Genomic DNA, 20,015 nt, shown 5'->3' with positions numbered 1-20,015 from the left:
CTATGTTATTAAACTTGCAGATGTCACATTCTTACTGTCAAAGAGCAGTGTGTCTTCTATGGCAGAAACTGCAGCTGTATCCTGCTTCTCTTCGCTGTCCTCCCACTCCTCCAGCTGTATGCTCAGATCTTCTTCAGGCATACAGACACCACCCTCTAAACACAAACACAATTGTAGGTAATCAAAACACTGTCAGAGTCAAGACAATGTAATAAACATTTTGAATGTATTAAATATACTCACACATAGATATCAAAAAGTGTACCGGTACTTTAAATAAGTTTTTGAACAAAAAAACGGATTAAGTGAGAAATGCTGTAAAAGTATTTCATCATAATTTTATTTCACACAAGTTGCTGGAAAAGTGGACACAAGTAATACACAACAATATGATTGTCAAGGGTGACCACCGATCCTATCTAGAAGTGTTTGCAATACTTTAATTGCATTTTGGTAACCGCCATGATAGAACTATCTTATTTATAGCACTCCACATAGGCCTGTCACGATAACAAAATTTTCTGGGCGATTAATTGTCTGAGAAATTATTGCGATAAACAGTAATATTGTTTCAAATTTTACAATAATTAGTCATTATTGTCAAATTTAAGAAGAAATGTTTATTTGTTTAGCATGTAGTACCTATTTTCGACCACCAGATGGTAAATGGAAGAAGGACAAACTTCATGTTTCTTTTATCATGCAAAAAACATGTTACAAAGAGTACCAGGCCACTGTTAAATCAGAAAAAGAAAAAAAAAATTCTCCCAAATCATCGCCTCAAACAGCCACAATCCCCTCGTTCTTTTCAACACCATTAACTCCATTTTAACCGTGCCTCAGTCTGCCAACTGGGAGGCCACTGCAGTTACGTGTGACGACTTTGCCAGTTTCTTTGTTAAAAAGGTTGAGTCGATCAGGTCACTGATTCCTCACACCACAGCTGACCCCTCTGTCTTTGTCCCCTCCACATCAGTCTTTAACCAGTTTGAACCCATTTCCCTCTCATTTCTAGATGACGTCATTGGTCATATGAAACCCTCAGGTTCCCCTGCTGACCCCATCCCTGCACGTTTTTTTAAACAAGTCCTACCCTCCATTGGACCCTCTGTTCTTGACATTATAAACAGCAGTACGGCTACAGGTGTAGTTCCTGACGCTTTTAAACATGCAGTGGTAACTCCTTTAAAAAAAAAAAACAGACTTGACCCTTTAACCTGCTCAAACTTCAGACCCATCTCCAAACTTCCCTTTCTTTCTAAGATCCTGGAGAAAATAGTTTTCACTCAATTAAAGAGTTCTTGAGTGGAAATTCTATTCTTGAGATCTTTCAGTCTGGCTTTAAGAAACTTCACAGCACCAAAACAGCCTTAGTTAGGGTCTGCAACGACATTCTTCAGGCAAATGACTCTGGTCAATCTGTGGTCCTGGTACTCCTTGACCTTACCGCTGCATTTGATACTGTGGGCCACAGTATCCTTTTATCCCGGCTAGAATACTGGCTTGGGATTACTGGTGCAGCGTTAGAATGGTTCCATTCATACCTGAGCAACAGGAGTTTCTGTGTTAATTTTGCTAACACTATCTACTTCAGTGCCTCTTTCCTGCGGGGTCCCGCAAGGCTCCATTCTTGGACCCCTTCTGTTTTCTTTGTATCTCCTCCCCTTAGAGTCTATCCTGAGGAAACATGGTCTTTCCTTTCATTGTTGTGCTGATGACTCTCAGATTTATCTGACGTTAACACCTAACAGTTCCTCCTCCATTCGCCCTTTGTTAAAATGTCTTGATGACATCAAGACTTAGATGGCTGCAAACATTTTGAGTTTTAATGATCAGAAGACTGAGGTCATTGTGTTTAACCCTAGCTCTGCCACTGTCACTGATCCTGCAAACCTGGACTCCCTTCAGCCATATCTAAAACAGTCTGTTACCGATCTCGGGATAGTTTTAGACTCGGACTTTAAGTTTAATAAGCAGATAAATTCTGTTCTTCAAAAAGCTTCTTTCAGCTAAGACAGATAGCTAAGCTCAAGTCCGTGCTGTCCAGATCCGACCTTGAAAAATTAGTACATGCATTTATTACAACCCAGCTGGACTACTGTAACTCGCTTTATGCTGGGGTCAGTCAGGTCTCTCTCACGTCTCCAGCTCGTACAAAATGCTGCAGCTCGGCTACTAACAGGAACTCGCAGGTTTGAGCACATTACTCCAGTTCTGTCCTTTCTTCACTGGCTTCCTGTGCGTGTCAGAGCTGATTTTAAGATTCTTCTGCTGACATTTAAGTGTGTCAAAGGCCTTGCACCCTCATACCTCTCCGACCTCCTTCATCCTTATACTCCTTCTCGGGCCTTGAGATCATCAGACCAGCTGCTTTTGGCCGTACCAAAAACCAGGCTGAAGCTCAGAGGAGATCGGGCATTTTCAGTCATGGGCCCTAAACTCTGGAACAATCTGCCCATCAACATTCGACAGGCCACCTCAGTCTCTATTTTTAAATCTCTCCTCAAAAACACATCTGTACTCATTGGCATTTAACACAGTGTGATCTCATTTGGTATTTCGTTGTTGATGATTGTGTTCATCCATTTTGCTTTTACTCCCCGACATTAAACGCAGGGTGATTTGATTTAGTATTTCATTGTTTTTAATTATATTTCATGTTTTTATGCTTTTATTCATGTTGCTGTAATATCTTGTTATTAATATTTGATCCTGTGGTCTTTTTTGGTAAGCACTTTGATAACAGTTACTGTTTTAAATGTGCTATATAAATAAAATGTGACTTGACTTGACCGGATGGCAATATAAAACTGTTTGAACCTAATGACGGATAGTGAGAGAGAGCAGCGTGTCTCTTTAAGAAAAATGAGAGGGAGGGCCCTTAACGTGACATGGGTTGTCTCTCTTCAGTTCTCAAAATGACGGACGCTTGGTGTGGTTTGAGCTCTTTAGCATAACATTTTCACACAATGCTTTTAATAAAAAATAAAAAAAATCAGTAAACAAGTTCTCAGCTTCTTTTTGCAGAGAAAAACAAGTTTTTACACGAAGGCACAGGTTTCAACCATGAATTTTGGAGCTTCGACAAGACAGAGGTTTTTTCTCCGAGGTCAGCCTGTTAGCTTAGCTCATAGCTTAGCTTCTCAGCTTAGTTGTTTTTAATGATCCAAAAATGCGATTTTGGACGGTTAAAATTTATTTTAAAGAGAAGGGGGGGGGGGGGGGGGTCAGTGAAGAGCATCGGAGTTGAGCTTTTTGTCATCCAGTGTCCAGTAGAAAGCGAGAGAGACGAAGAAACGATAAAGCTGATAAATGAAGATGAGGTTGATAATTTTCATTTATGTGATTAATTGATTTATTGTTTATCGCGACAGGCCTAACTCCACATCAAACGAGTGAATGGCTGCTTCAGAATAAAACAGAAGCTTAAAGACCTTAAAAACTAAGGCAGTGAAGAGTGAGCTGTGCATGTGCAGCCAGCAGGTGTCACAAACGGTTTACTTTGAAACGTGCTGTGTAAAGCTGTTCATTTCAACATCTTTGATATAAAGCACCATTGTCTCAGAATTTTATCCACCTAAGCTGAGAAGCTAGGAATAAGAGTTTAATATTTTATTTATTTTGTATTTTCACATCGAGAGATGTCATTCAGTTCTGTGTTGCTTTTTATTTCACATCAAGTCTAGGTCAAACGAACTCAAACAATTTTTGTTTGTCATACTTGACCAGCCATCTTATCATTTCCTTTCTCTACCTCTTGGAGAGGAATTGTGAATTTTGAAGAGGAAAAAAATAATTAAATAAAATAAAAAGGTAACTTAGCAATTGTTTTATTTTCTTGTTGTACTCAATCTGTATTATCTAGTGACCCTCATATTGAGGTACGCACTGAAATATGACATGTGTAGTTATTTCTCTAAAGCAAGTACAGTTAAATTTAGCATCAGGTTATTTTTTTCCTCAAAAGTTGCAGTTATTCTACATTATTTCACTTTATAAAGACCAACACTAAAATAAGTTATGCATAAAATGAAGCACAATATTTGGAACACATGGACTAGTGACTAGCCGATTTGGTTTATCAGTCTGCATGACACACCGTGTCTGAGAAAAAGCTGTCTTAATGGAACACTGCTCAATAATGAAATACAAACCAGCAGCAAATAAATATTCAGCTTCAAATTAGAAAAAAACCCTCCATGTTCACAGCTGTAGGGTTCAGCATTAAAGTGAAAGTTGCAATTATAAGAAAAGCCCAGCTGATCATAAATCAAGGCTGATGTAAATATAGAAGAAGTGTCAAATATTAAGTTTGCATAAAATCTATCTATGAAACTATAAAAGGGGACTAGAGGGTGTGCTCCAACTATAGGGGCATCACTCTCCTCAGCCTCCCTGGTAAGGTCTATTCAGGGGTACTAGAGAAGCGAGTCTGATCGTTGGTCAAACCTCAGATCCAGGAGGAACAATGTGGGTTCCGTCCTGACCGTAGAACACTGGATCAGCTCTTTACCCTCACTAAGATCCTCGAAGGGTCATGGGAGTTTGCCCATCCAGTCTACATGCGTTTTGTGGACTTGGAGAAGGCTTTTGACCATGTTCCTCGGGGTACACTGTGGGGGGTGCTCCATGAATATGGGATTGGGGGCCCGTCGTTACAGGCTGTTCAGTCCCTATACAATCGGTGCAAGAGTTTGGTTCGCATTGCCAGCAGTAAGTCGGACCCCTTCAGGGTGGGAGTGGAACAACGCCAGAGCTGCCCGTCATCACGATTCTGTTCATAACTTTTATAAACAGAATTTCTCGGTGCAGCCAGGGGGCGGAGGGTCTCCGATTCGGTGGCCTCAGGATTCCATCTCTGCTCTTTGAAGATGATGTGGTCCTGTTGGCGTCATCGTGCCGTGATCTTCAGCTCTAACCGGAGCGGTTCACAGCCGAGTGTGAAGCGGCTGGGATGAGGATCAGCACCTCCAAATCTGAGGTCATGGTCCTCAGTCAGAAAAGCGTGGATTGCTCTCTTCAGGTCGAGGGTGAGGTTCTGCCTCAAGTGGAGGAGTTCAAGTATCTCAGGGTTTTGTTCACGAGTGAGGGAAGAATGGAGCTTGAGATTGGCAGACAGATTGGTGCAGCATCTGCAGTATTGTGGACTCTGTACCGGTCTGTTGTGGTGAAGAGAGAGCTGAGCTGTAAGGCAAAGCTCTCTGTTTACTGGTCAGTCCATGTTCCTACCCTCACCTATGGTCATGAGCTCTGGGTAGTGACCGAAAGAATGAGATTGTGGATACAGGCGGTTGAAATGAGTTTCCTCTGCAGGGTAGCTGGACTTAGAGATAGGGTGAGAAGTTCAGTTATTCTGGAGAGACTCAGAGTAGAACTGTTACTCCACATCAAGAGGAGCCAGTTGAGGTGGTTCAGACATCTGGTAAGGATGCCCCCTGGACGCCTCCCTAGGGATATGATTCTGGCATGTCCAACTGGGAGGAGACCCGGGGGGGAGACCCAGGACAGTCTGGAGAGACTATGTCTCTCGGTTGGCCTGGGAACACCTTGGAGTCCTTCCAGAAGAGCTGGAAGAGGTGGCTGTGGAAAGAGATGTCTGGACCTCCCGGCTCAAGCTGCTGCCCCAGAGACCAGACTTTGGAACAAGCAGAAGATGATGGATGGATGGATAAAATGTTTTCAGAGAAAATGAGATGCTGGCAATAGTTTTATCTTAACCAGAGCTCACAACTATACTGTTCATGTCAATTTTAAATTGTTAAATCAGAAGAAAAAAAAACATCACGCCACGTTTGATTTTCTAAACAACTGGCAATGTCTAAAACTACTGAACACCAACAAAACCTGTTTCATCATTATTGCATTATTTTCTTGAACATACTTTAAACACTATTGTGTTCATGAGCAAAATATAAAAACAAAGCATCAGCCCTTCCAAAAAAGAAGCCTGTTTTATCTACTATAAATATCAACTTCATTTGTTTCAAGGCTCAAGCCTTTCATATTCTGTAAACTATTATATTTTCAGAAGTCATGACTTGAAACCTAACTGTAAAAATAAAAACCTAACCCCTATGTGTTTTAAGTTACTCACGTGAGCAAGACTCCCGGTGTGAAAGGTTGTAAAGGGAGGGGTAGAACTGAAGGCACCGCAGCAAAGGTAGGCTGCTGCGACACTGTTCACAGCTAGCAAAGGATGAGAAGGAAGATGGGGAGGACAGGGTCGATTCCAGGATGCGGCGGAACAAATCCAGAGCACCTGTCACATTGCTCTGGGCCAAATGCACACTCACGAGGCTGAGCAGGATGTGAGGCTGAGGGAGGAAAACAAAACAAGACAGCAGAACATTAGCTAATGGGTAACATGTGAAAACTGACAAAACAATTTAGCAGATGCTTGTGCACCTCCTGCTGACAGAGAGAAAACAAGGACTGAGACACCAATCAGACATGTAGTTACAGTTTTTAGAGCAAACTGTTTTTATTGTTGTGTATTGTTTTTCTACTACTAGTGCTTAAGCGTATTTTTAGTTCATATCTTAGATCTTATTACCGTTTTTCTTTACAATTTATACTTTGTTGGATGTAACTGGGACCCTGTGTACATAATTTTGTTCCACCACATGTACCACATGTGGTGCGAATGACAAAGAAACTTTGACTTTGTTGCAGTCAGTTGCACTACTTAAATATTACACACGCAAATATTACTGAGCAGCACGATGGATTAGTGGTTAGCACTGTTGCCTCACAGCAATAACATCCTGGGTTTGATCCCCAGAATGGAACTGGGGTCTTTCTGGGTGGAGTTTGCATGTTCTTATGTTTGCCTGGGTTTTCTCCGGGTACTCCGGTTTCCTCCCACAATCCAAAAACATGCACATTAGTCTGCCTTCAGGCCCAGGCCTCCCTTGCAAAAGAGATCTGTGATCTCAGTGGGATTAACCTGGTTAAATTAAGGTTGATAAATAAATAAAATACAAGTTTTGCTATATTTTTTACTATAACTTGTATTGCCAGTTATGTCTGGCATTTGCAATTATCAAACACTTTTTTTTGGACTTCTAGAAATTATCTTTTGTTAGTTTTTGCCCCAAGATCTGTTTTAACTATTACTCTGCAGATCTATAACACTTTTCAGTGTTTATACAAGCAGTGTCAACTGAACCGAGCACCCTGCCTATGGAAGCAACTCCCCCTCCCGACATAGCACTAAGCTAGTGGTGCGCTAGCTAAAAAGCTAAAGGCAGCGCTTGTGCTGTATCTTCCCTCACGCTGAACCGTCTCCCCCCCCCGCTTGAAAACTGTCAGTACAAACAGCGCGCAGCACAGGCGTGTCTCTGTCTCCACCCCCCTACCCCCACTCCCTGACAAAAATCACGGAAGCGATGAGCACCCTGTCATGGCTAGTAATATAGGGGAAACAGATTTTTGGAAACAAACTCAACCTCAAAATTTGACCAAGATACTTCATCAGTTAAAAACTGGAGAATCTATGAAGCAAAGAGCAAAACTTTCTTACTTGTTTTCTTTCTTGCCACTTTTTGTTCAACTGTGGAACACTAAAAGGTTATAAACCAGTGTCTCTTTACCTCTGAGGCATTGAGTGCCAAGGCATGCTCCAGCAGTGTTTGTGATTGGGTGGTCATGCCGTGGTGCAGCAGCAGGTTAGCAGCATTGGTGAGAGGCAAATGGTGGTGGGATGGTGGCGCTGAACTCAGCACTTGTCGCAGGCACTGCAGGACACGACTGCCATTGCCTTTGGCCCGCCAAAAAAGAGCTGCCTCATTGTGGACCTGCCACTGGGGTATAGTACTCTGTGAATACAAACAAACGGGGTTAGTTCTGAAGGAAAGACTTAGTGTAGCATCAGACAAACCTAGATTTTAAGTTTGATAGTGTGGCTGAAAAAAATTATGATCAAAGCTGAGACGTGATAAGAGACCCTTTATCAACTAGATGCAACAAGTCAAGTCTGTGGGCATTCACTTATTCTAATACCATTTAAATTCTGATTCAAAAGTTAGACAAAAGCATGCTATGTGCCACTCCCCACCATTTTAGACCTAAATTTATTTTCCAGTTAGTAGTGGGATATATTATGCTGCTGTTAGAACAGAGAAGTGAGGCGCTTCCTTTACTTGTTTCATAGCGTGAGCAATTCTGTTGCCAATCTGCTCTAGTGTAAATCCTCCACTGCGTACACGTAGTATCTGTAAACACAAAAGTATAACTTTATAGTTTGGTCCAGTTTTTATTTTTTCACAAAACACTTGGACTCCGAGTAAAGATGTAAAAGCATAGTATATGTACGATATCTGTAACAGTCAACTGTACAGACAAAAATATACCTCTGAGGCAAAAGGATCTGGGAGCTCATTTTCTTCCAGGGTCCAGTCTAATGAAGCAGGCAGGAGGGCTGGGTATGGTTGGGGGGCAGTGCCACAATCTGGTACACCTACAGCCTGGGAAGGTCTGCTGCTGCCATAGAGGAGAGATGCCACTGGGCTAAATAAACACAAACAACAACAATTATTATTATTGTGACTCAAGAGATACAAGCCTATTTTTCCCCTCAAGCTTGATCTATTGTTCTGGTGGTCCATAGTGTGACACACATTACATCTATTTACATTGAATCTGATTATCTTAACAAATAATAAAGCAACATTAACTTTCAGCTAAATTACCACAACAGCAATAAGACGAAAGACATTATAGATGAGCAAAGAACCTGAAAACCAGAGGTACAAAGGACTGTTTTACCAAATCCTAATAGACTATTGTCTTTCATTTTAGTGTTTTATAAATGGATCACACATTGACCAAAAAAAAAACCCAAACAAAACAGTTAATAATAAAAAAACTCATCTGTTTAAAACTGTAGGACAAGCACAGGTTTATTAATGAAGGCTATAGTCCACTTAAAGGAAATTCTGATTTTTTGCAAGTTGTAAAAATCAACAAGTTTACATGGATGTGAATCAACATCCAGCTCTGGTTAATAATACTGCACATGGCCTTATCTTTCAAATCAAAAGATCTGGTGTGTACAAGACTATGCTGAAAGTCTTATAACACAAACTATTATTAAAAAGCAGTTGTTGGTTTGCCTGTTTTGAGTTTTGTTCATGTTGAGCATGACAATAATACCAGGATTCATCAGAGAAAATTAAATTTCTTTAGGAGCATCCTTTTAACACATGGATTGGCCACTTCACAGTCCAGACGTTAATCCCATTAAGAAACATTAAGGCTTTTCTAGATACATCGTTACAAAGATCCAGTTCTCCCATCACCCATCTAAAATACTGACAAGCTGTGACATTAGAAGGAAGCTATAATACAAGCTACACATCAGCCATGTAACTTCTGCATTTATGTTCCAAACAAAGAAAAACTAAGCTTTAACTTCAGCTGTACGTCATTATTCAGTGATGTATGAAAACAAATGTTTTAAATGTATGTGGCTTGTAACTATAATACAACTACGTCACCACAAAACAAATAAAATAAAAAGACAAAACTTCCAGTTCAGGAAAAAGTACTGACTTGAGGCCTTGAGTTTCAGGTGAAAGGTAATAGGTTGGCAGCAAGTGAGCAGGAGGTACATGAGAGTACTCCTGTACACAGTCTGTACTCTGAGGCCACAAGATCTTCTGTATGTCCTAAAAGCAAAAGCACATTTTTCAGTAACTCATTCTCATAAACATATTTTAAATCTATTGATTGGGCTTTTTTGTAGAATTTGTCATGTGTGTTTTTTTTTATTTTCTAAATATGCAGGTAAAATAAAATAAAAATACATTTATGGAAACCCATAAAAAACTTAAGCTGACTGCAGTATGTGAAACGAAACACTGGGCATGTTTACTTTCATACTATTGTTTCCATGCGAGTGGAAAAACATCAACTTTTAAGCTCATAGTCCTCTCATCTTGCCTGTGTGTAATCTTGATGGCTCCCCCAGAGGGCGGCTGCAGGGTCCTGCTCTCCGGACACGGAGGGATGGAGTCTGGGGCTGGCTGCTGTCTGGTTCGAGTTGCGCTCTGACACAAGTGCCACACTGGAAGCTACAGACACCTCCTCCCCAAACTGTGCAAAAAAAGAGAAACAGAACTTCAGATTCCTAAAGTCAGCTTTCAAACAGTTCCATTAATCCATTTATTTCAACTTTGGTCAAATAAATTTAGATACATGAGTGTATTGAGTCACTGTTACAGTGAAAAGCACATAATGGAAACACCAAGTTTATACCAGATGGGAAGGATTGATTTGCTGCAAAATGTTGTGGTAACTATACTGGTTAATGGTGTCACAAGCAAAACATACTTTACTGCTGCTCCTCTACGGATTCAAATATGTCAATACCATCTGTTCACTATCTGTGCTTTACCAAGAGAGGCAGAGGTTGGAGCCAAACAGTCTAAAATTTGGACTCAGTAGATCCATATGGGGATTTTCTTTGGTTTTACATTTGTGTTGTGTGTCAATCAAAATAATTTAAACAGTTTTTTTTTTTTTTTTAATTAGTGGCAATGTCACAAGGTCCTGATTTCCTGATGCCCACAGTGACTCACTAATGCTGTGAAATATTTTTGAAAAATGAGACTTTTTAAGCATGGTGACATTTTTTTTTTTTTTTTTTTACTTATGTATGTTCCTGACTGTTCTTTCCTATGATAGACCTTCATTACTTTGCTTAAAGTTCTTAAAATGTTCAGAACTTGATGATCCTCAACCACTTGAGTAATGGAGTACAATACATGCAAGTAAAACACTTGTGCAATCATCACCAAATTTTGAAAAACATAATATTTGTAACGGGACCTTCTGTAGTACTTAAATGACTTCGGCATTACTGAACTGATGGTCTTTAAAAACATCAGTAAAAGTCACAAATTATAACAAACATATACTGCGAACATGAAAACCAGCCCAGTCTGCTTTCTTAAGAAGCTCTGAAAGAAAATTGTAAATATAGCATTAGAGTAAAAAGTGCACTTCACATTAACAATTAATTCCATTTGTTGTTGTTTTTCTTTGTTTTGTATTCAAATCAGTTCTTAACTAGACACATTTGCATTCCCTGTAAAAATGCCGCGTGGATGCTGAATGATTTTGCTGAAAACTGCTGACGTTGAAAAATAATTGCAATAGCTGAACTGTCGATGCCAGCTGAATGTAACAGTTCAAGTTTTGGCCAAAAATAGTTGAAAGACTATATAAATTTACCATGTTAGGCCTGCAGCAGAAACTTCAGCAGCACACAGGGAGCTTGGTAACCTCGTCTATTTTTCAGTTACTCACATCACCAATAAATACAATAAGCCACTTGTAAACACTGTTAAATCTTCATTAAGGTAGGCTAAAAAAAAACACTATTTAACCAATTACTTCACCATTTAGAGGTTAATAATATGTTCTGAAACAAAAAATGTATGTTTACTCCAAAATTAGATCAAATCTGACATATTCTGTTTCCAACACTTATCTTCATGCCATAATACTTTCAACTCTGTCGTACTGTTTACCTGTCTGGTCTCTCACTACTAATGAAATATTAAAACCCATCGCTAGGCTCTACAACAGGGCCTACAAAATCCACAACAAACTCACTGGTTGGACTCATCACTGTACAGCTCTTTCTTCTTCAAATGCTTTAACTTTTCAAAATTATGTCCTACACAGCAGTATTAAGTTGTATTTCCAGGTTTTTTATGGTATTAATAATGTAGCTCTCTCTGCTTTGATCCCTAAATCCAAGTGTGGAAATGGTCGCTCAACTAGAGCTGCTACAAGCGGACAATTGCCACTACCAGCCTTTAAAAACTGTTATGGACAGAGATCGTTTTTCTATGTTTACACCAAAGCATGGAATGACACTCCACAACATGTGAAATCCATCTCAACATTGGCACTTTTTAAGAAGACTCATGTGCGTCATCTGTTAGACTCCTTCTTTTGCAATCACTGTTAGGTGTCTGCCGTGTAAATGCTGCTGTTCTTGTGTTTTGTAATGTGATGTGTCTGTATGTCTATTGATGAGGTGTGGTGCTGAATATCTGTGTGCTTAATTTATGTTCTGCAGAACAGGAACCTGCTGTAAAACAGCAATTATGCTGAGCCAGGCCCGATTTCTTTTAATCTTTTCCTGTTTAAAAATTAAATAAATAAATAAAATAAATAAATAAAAAAGATAACCTGTTTCATGCAGTGAATACTTTCCTAAAAATGTGTCTAGTGGTTGATAATAATTTTGCTAACAAACAAAATGGGTACACACTAACAGTTAATGGCTCAATATAGAGCATTCAGAGTAGTCTCTCGCTACTTCGCAGTTTGTTTTTCGCAGACTCGCTACTTCGCGTATTTTCAAGATAAGATTGGACATGACAATTGGCATGGAATTTTTATTTAACACAACTTGTTTAAAATTATTTAGCACCTGCTGCACCTGTGTGCAGCCCACAGCTGCAGGAGAAGCTTCCTCCTGCAGCATGTCAGATCTCCGCTACTTACTGCTTGTACTACTATTCTTACGTCATGGTTTTTCAACTATAGGGGGGTTTCAGGGTACAGCTCCCCCGTGATAAACAAGGGACTACTGTACGTATCGGAGATTGCTCTTACCTACTACTATACCAAAGTTTAGCTTAATACTAGCTTAAATCAAGAATGATCAAAACACTAGCAACAACCAGGGGATGCTAGCTAGAGGTCAGAAGTAGCAAAACCCTGGCAAAATGCAGGAAAACACCAACCAAAAGACAGAAATAGTGAAACACTACTTGGAAGCTGTAAATCACTCGCTAAGATCCAAAAGTAGTGAAACATTAGCAAAAAGCAGGGCAATAGCAGCATCAGCAACATTAGCATTAGAAATAGCGATATCTTAATCCTCTTGCTCCGAGCATTGTCACCTTTGTTTGTAATGTTTAAATTTTATGTTCTTTATACCCGATGCAGTGAAATGCAACTTAGCTGGGTTTAAATTTGTACAGTGAGGTGTCCAATTTTGAACAACAATAAAAAGTTACTGAACTTGAACTTTAACAGTAGAGTTAGCAATAGTACAAGTAGCACTAGCAGAATTGGCATTGATAGGGCCAAACTTGCACCTGCAGGGGAAAATACAAGTTAAAAACCAGGCAAAATTAGCATTGGCAGGGCAGAATTAGCACAAACCATTTTCAATGAGGAAAAAGATGGCTTCACCCTCTGGAGTCAACGGGGAAATTGGATGTTTTTGGAATTATTTTGATTATGCATAAATATTTCACCAAAACAATGGTTTAACCTGCCATGTTTGGTGTCATTTTGTTCAGTACATCATCTCCTGTGTGAATTTAGTGAAATGTATACTTTTGACCAACTGTATCAACACAGAAGACCTAAAATCTCTCACACACACCACACACACACACACAAACCCCATACAATCCGAGTAGAAAAAATGATTACTGTGAAAACCACAATTATTTATAATGTATAATTTTGCAAATAAAAAAGCAAATATAAACACTATATTTCATAAACATATGTACAAATTTAGCAAACAACAAAGTTATTTACACTATTTACATTGAAATGCAATCATTTCCTCAGGTGTTTCTGGACGGAGAGATGAGGCTTCACAATAAAATGCCTGACATTATTTGTGCTACTCAAAGAAGCAGTCTGTCCAGGCAGAGGGGCTCATCACAGGTCCAACACTTCCATGGTGTGTCTGTTCTTTGCCAGGTGGCAACATTTGCACCTCAGCCTGCCTTTGGTGCCTTTATGGTCAGCTTCTGAGTTTGGATGATCAACACAGGAATGTGCTCCTCTCTCCTTCTCTGGAGAACACCCATCGTGTCCACATTGCAAATCTGACACAGCACTCCACCATGAAGTCCTTGAGTGTCACTGGCTTTTCCTTCTTGGCACTGCTGATCTCTCGGTGCAGAATGAAAGCATTTGTTGATGCAATGTCCAAAAAAATGCATCAGCAGGGTCTTATCTATGGGTGGAGTAATACTGAATAAGCTGGTCAGACAAACAACTCCACCCATGTGCTTATTGTAGGCCAGGACCAGTGTGGGGAATGGAACGTCTTTCACAGTCCATCACCGCCCATCTCTATCCTTCACCCTTCTACTCACTATCTCACCCGAAAAGCCAGGATGGATGGTGGAATACACCGAGACCCCCCTGTGTCCATCCACTTCACAAAGACAAGTGGTTCTTCTCTGAGCCATCTCACTTTTCCTCTCTTGTTTTTGTGTGTGTGAGAGCATTTCCTCAAACTCTGGAGCACCCTTTCCTCCTCTCTCTGGAGGTCCCACACACTCCAAACTTCTTTACAGCCAGGCCCATAAATAGTTTGGAGCTGGTGTAAATATTCATATAAATATGGTACACCGTGCGAAGACAGGCTTAGGACAACCTGATGTGACAATCCGTGCTCTGACTGAGTAAGTCTTGCCAGTGTAAATGCCAAGCCTGATAGTGTAGCCGCTGCTCGAGTCTGCAAGAGCAAAAAATAATAATATACTATTTTGTAGGTTTGTCCTTCAGATATTGGGCCGTTCCAGTTGGCCCTGGTTGCCATCATTCGCTCATCCACTGCCAGCTCCCTCTTCAGCTCATAGGCCAGACATGAACTGAGGATGTCGTCATAAAGAGGACGGATCCGAAACAGTTAGTCATGGCCCGCTACTCCCGTTTTCAGATGATTTTGAACGTCCTGATCAGGATTGCGCAGATGAATATTCCAAAATATGGATCAAAATCTGGTTGTAGGAAGGGGCACAGAAAAAACATGATTTTGTTTCCAGTAGTCTTGAATACTTTGGCAGCGATACCAAACATAAATTAGGAGGTCAAAGTTTTATAAACCTTCAGTTTCAATGTCAGTCCGTTTATATTTTTTTCAGATTGCATATTTTGTTCTGCCTTCTTGTGTTGCTACAGACGGTTGACTGTGTCAGTGGCAAATAAATAAACAAAGCTCTTTAGGACTTTGTGGGGAAAGTGTATCCAGCTGGAGCTCAGGCGTTCTTTGCGGCTGGAACCTGCTTCCCTCCGGGGCAGCATCTACATCCACCTCTGTTTTCCAAGGCTCAGAGCTGATGTGTAGCTCTGACGTTCCAGCTAGCGGGGATCTGGACCTGGTGGCTGCGCCGCCCTCAGGGCGGACCTCTGAGTGGCACTCGGTGCACGCTCCTCCTCTAAACAAACAAAGGGTTGCCCACTTCAACATCAAAGTTCTAACCCTCTGAATCGGACTCGGCCTCCACACTTCCCTCTTCCATCTCCAACTGTGCGCCTTCCTCTTCTGACTGAACTTGCCTCCTCCATCTTTACTTCCACGGCTCCCTCCTCTGCCACAGCGCCCTCCCCCATCTCAAAAGCTGATGCGCCTGCTCCACATTCAAAAATTGCCTCTTTATCTAATTTAACAATAACAGAGTAAACGAAAACTAAACAAAAAAAAACCCTCACTACACCCTAACTAATCAAGCACCAACTCTCTTGAATCTCAACATTTGCTCTTGCCGTGTTGTGAACGTCGCTGAACTTTCACATAGATTTCACGCCTCATTCTTCTACTTACATCGTTTTTGTTGGTGCTAGTCAAATAACTTTGCACCTTTGTCAAAAAAGGTGTGGAGTTTGCTTGTTGCTGCCTCCCGAAGCAACTTGCTTCAAATATCTTCAGAAAAAAAAGACATTGCATGAATTATTCATCATTACTCTGGTTTTACGTGGCCTATCAACACAACTTAAAAACTGGTGTTGAAGTCTGTACTGTTGGCACAAAATGAAACAGAGTGCCAGAGCCATGTACATTGGTCATGTGACTATGACACGCCGGTACATTGATTAATTTCAGCTAGTTAAAGAAGTATAAACTATATACAAATACAAAAACTCATAGCAGGAATGTCCTTAATGAGGTAAATGTACGTTTTGATATACGAATTGTTAAAAAAAGCACAAAAAATGTGCAACTAGTTATGTAACTAAAAACATATGGAAGATAAATGAAGCAGCAACATTTATAGAGAAAATGGAAAACAGTGAAAGTGTTGACTCAGCCTTCACACAACAGAAATAAAGAAACCCTTGGAATGACGATGTGTGTCCTACAGTTCACTTTTCCAAACTTACTTGGACATACTGGACATGTTCGAAAAGGTCACCTCGGTGGTAACGCACAGGCAGGTCGAAAGGGCAGTAGAGGCTGCGCTGCTGCTGACCCAGCCGACACATCTGATGGTTCCCTGAAACACATCACACATCCAACCTCTCAGGTACTCCACACTGCGAGGTCATTCATTGCTTATAGCATGCACGTGCACGATTTCTATAGGAACCCACTTTATTAAATTACGCCTACTGTTCAACACGGAACCATATAAACCTGGATTAGTATTGAATTGAATCATTTACTAGAAAGGAGGTGCCTTATAGATAAACTACTGAGGCGTGACCACTTAACAATCAGAAACCTTGTTGTAAATAGTTAACAGGATCACAAGGATTTAAGTGAAACTAAAAGACACACACACACACAAAAAGAAACTGGAAAAAAAAACTTTAAGGAATTTGATTTTTATCCAAGTCTTGACTGAGTTTAACATACCTGGATTTTACATAACTTCCAGATATTAAAGGTGTTGAGAAACATGATTAAAGCAGAAACATTTACTAGTCGTTTTTAGAATGTATCAGTTTTAATGATTGGTTAAAGTATAACATTTGAGTTATGATGGAGGACTCTGAGCAGAAGCTTAAAGTTTATGTCAACAGACAGCACCAGTATACCAATAACTGAAGTTGATCAGGTGACCCTATACAACAGTCACCACAGACACAGAAGGGTCATTTGATAAAAATCCTGATGCATGCTCAATAATCCAGGTAGAAAAATCTAAAAAAGTTAAATGTGGTCCTCTGGACATTCAAAAAGCAAAACAAAGCAAAACAAAAAAAAAATGTAGAAACGTTTCGTCTTTCATCCGAAAGACTTCCTCAGTCTGAAGTGCTGTATTCAGCTCAGGTGCTATTTATAAGACTGAGCTGAATACAGCACCTCAGACTGAGGAAGTTTTTCGAATGAAAGACGAAACATTGCTACATTTTTTTTGTTTTGTTTTTTGAATGTCAAAAAAAAAAAAAAGGACAGCCTTTTTAAGTTCAAAGTTTTTGTCTATCCATTGTGCCGTAAAACTAATCACCAACGGGGCTAACACGACGTCCAGATGTCTGTGGTAAAACTGACCCAAGTGCTATCGGCTATTAGCTTCTCAATGATGTCAGAAATGACAGCTTGTAACTCGGGTAAGGCTACGTCAGAAAAAAACATCTCTGACTGGGGACGATGTAGCGAGGCTCAACATAGTCCATAGATCTTCAGAATTCGACATCCTCACAAACGATAAAAAAAACCTTCCACACCGACGACATTTTAAATTTTCCTCTCTGCCATGAGATCAGGTAGGCGCACGTGACGTCATCACGTTGTGCTGCTGCTGCAGGCATCCTTGTTACTGGGTTGTCGTACAAAAACAGCACCTTTTATATCGGTGCGTTATTTTGATGGAATGGCTGATGTCCGATATTTAACTTTAATGCTAATATCGGCCGATACTGATATAATGCTGATAATATTGTGCATCCCTACAACTTTTACTTGTCCTCAATATGTGGGTGAAGTTTGCTCTTTAAAAAAAACAGAGGGATCTTCAAATGTCATTTTGTTCTAGTAATCAAGAGCTACATTTTACACAGAATAAAACAAGCTAAATTATAATCTCCATACTTATATCATGATACTACATTTTTGACCAGCCCTGACTGAGTTACTGTGCATGGCATCTCACCAAGCTGAGCTTCTTTGGCCATCTGAGTTTCATGGATAATGTTGCGCAGGATCTGCTCTTCCTGCAGCAGCTTATGTTTGTCCAGTGCCTCTTGTTGGCGGAGGTAGTGGTCGTGTTGCTTCTGATACTCCTTCAGCTCATTCAGCGTTCGCTGCAGGGATCTACAGGCATGGGGCAATAAAGATGGAAAACATAAGATGGCTGGCAAAAAAAAGAGGCAGGAATTGGGCAAAAAGGGCAGCCATTGTGCCAACTACCATACAGTATTTAGCTTGCTATAGTGACACATTTATGTCAATTTATCGTAAAAAACCAGAGGCTCTCTAACAGTATTACATTTTCTTTAAAGTCACAACTCAAATTTACACCATCTAGTCATTGATCAGACTGACATTGGTCTACAAACCTTCAGTGCTATGCACCATTTAATTATCCATCCATTATCTTTTCACACAATAATACAAACCAATTTGTTAAATAAATATAAAAAGTGTTTCTACACATAAATATGCATTAAGCAAATAAACCATTTCCAGGGAAATCTTTCACCAAGAAAGAAAAAAAAAATGCTTTGTCAGATACACTAACAGAAGAATCTAAAGATAAAGAAGCTGATTGTGTGTGCGTAAGCTCTCGCCTACCTGTGCTGGGCTTCTAGGCGCTGCTCCAGCTTTTGCTGACAGAGCACTGCATGCTTCCTCCTCAGGGCCTGCTCGAAGCCTGGCTGGGCCTGCAGTGCTTGCTCGTAACACAGCACTGAGTGGTTGTATTCCCCAAGCATCTGGGAAGACAGCAGCAAAAGAGAAGACCTAAAGACTGCACTATGGTACAGGTCAGGTTGTGATTCATTTCATGCAGCAATCCAAGAAACAAACTAAAATATACACAGTTGTACACGCTACAATAACACTCTTCAGACTCTAAGCGCTACATAATTTATGTATGATACAATAGTGTTGTTTTAATTTGGTGCCAAGATTTTAATTTCCAAGAAAAACCCACCTTGTTAAAAAACACACAATACTTGCTTGATTTTTCATTTCATTTTTCATGAAAAGCAATAGGTGCCTACATGGATTGGACTTAAAGAGACGGTGAGTTGAGAGGTTTCCTTTTTAACTTACAGCATAAATGTTACCCAAAGTGTATTGACTGGTGAAGAGGTCTGAGGTAAGGTCAAGAGCAGCATGGGCGAGAATGGCAGCATCTGCTGAGAAATGGGCACGGTGCAGAACGTTGGCCATGTTGATCAACGCCACGTCCTTATGCTGCCTGCAAGAACAGCAAACGCAGAGACGCACCTGTGAGCAGTTCTGCACAGTAGATGGTGCATTAGTGTAGAAGCCTTGTGGCTAGCCTGACATTACCTTGGAGAGAAATGCAAAGCACGCACTACACAGTCCACTGCTCTCTGAGGCTCATTTTTCATACGCCAGTAAAACGATGCCATGTTGTACAGCACCCAGGAAGATGAGTTCTGAAACACACAACACACCATGAAGCAATGCAGAGTGTTAGTAAATATCTGGATACGACTAACAACATCTCATGCATCTGAGCAAATGTGATCTGATATTGACTAAAAGAAAAGCCAGTTCCTCATGTATATACTGAAAGACATAAATATTTTGTCCAATATCTGCAAGATTGGATTAGAAAACTAATTTTTTTGTGTGTATTTAAGGAGGCAAAGTGAAACAGATAAAGCTTACCCTCAGCAGGCTCTGATAGATGTGATAGCCCACCTCATCAACACTGCGGCCCAGCTTTTTAGACAGCGAACTAAAGATGGGATCATCCGTAGAAAGAAGTGGAGACGTCAGGTTTCCCCTTTCTTGTACACCCTAGAATGGAAAAACAATAGTATAATAGTATGTATAAATTTAGATAGTTTCACATTACTTATATATATATATATATATATATATATATATATATTACCCTATAAAGCGTTATTTACAAAAATACTGCCAGAAATCTCAAGGTTTTCTGTAAGCGTGCTTGTTTCTGTCATTATGTTAAAATAATCCAAAAAATGAGTGACATCTTTATTTGAAAGTTTGCATCTTGGCAAAAAAAAACAACCAAACAAACAAATGAAAACCAAAGTGGCTTTCAACTGATTTAACAACTCATTTCTAATAC

General features: G+C 40.1%; 1 protein-coding gene across 1 annotated transcript in view; it reads right to left on the bottom strand.

The window, feature by feature from the left end:
• ttc17 (tetratricopeptide repeat domain 17) overlaps positions 1 to 20,015 on the bottom strand; it is a 34,939-nt gene that overhangs the window by 12,881 nt on the left and 2,043 nt on the right. The window contains exons 5-17 of the mRNA XM_037691972.1: positions 19,583 to 19,714; positions 19,238 to 19,347; positions 18,995 to 19,142; positions 18,512 to 18,651; positions 17,871 to 18,031; positions 16,156 to 16,268; positions 9,943 to 10,095; positions 9,553 to 9,668; positions 8,352 to 8,508; positions 8,142 to 8,213; positions 7,593 to 7,817; positions 6,095 to 6,314; positions 36 to 155 (exon numbers count right to left, since the gene is read on the bottom strand). Of these exons, the coding sequence (XP_037547900.1) occupies positions 36 to 155; positions 6,095 to 6,314; positions 7,593 to 7,817; positions 8,142 to 8,213; positions 8,352 to 8,508; positions 9,553 to 9,668; positions 9,943 to 10,095; positions 16,156 to 16,268; positions 17,871 to 18,031; positions 18,512 to 18,651; positions 18,995 to 19,142; positions 19,238 to 19,347; positions 19,583 to 19,714 (1,867 nt within the window). The remainder of the gene's footprint in view (positions 1 to 35; positions 156 to 6,094; positions 6,315 to 7,592; positions 7,818 to 8,141; positions 8,214 to 8,351; positions 8,509 to 9,552; positions 9,669 to 9,942; positions 10,096 to 16,155; positions 16,269 to 17,870; positions 18,032 to 18,511; positions 18,652 to 18,994; positions 19,143 to 19,237; positions 19,348 to 19,582; positions 19,715 to 20,015) is intronic.

Source organism: Nematolebias whitei, chromosome 2 (assembly GCF_014905685.2).
Source record: "Nematolebias whitei isolate Nwh7 chromosome 2, NemWhi1, whole genome shotgun sequence".
Taxonomy (NCBI): domain Eukaryota; kingdom Metazoa; phylum Chordata; class Actinopteri; order Cyprinodontiformes; family Rivulidae; genus Nematolebias; species Nematolebias whitei.
The sequence above is the reverse complement of the archived record's forward strand: the minus strand, read 5'-3'. Positions and strand labels throughout refer to the sequence as shown.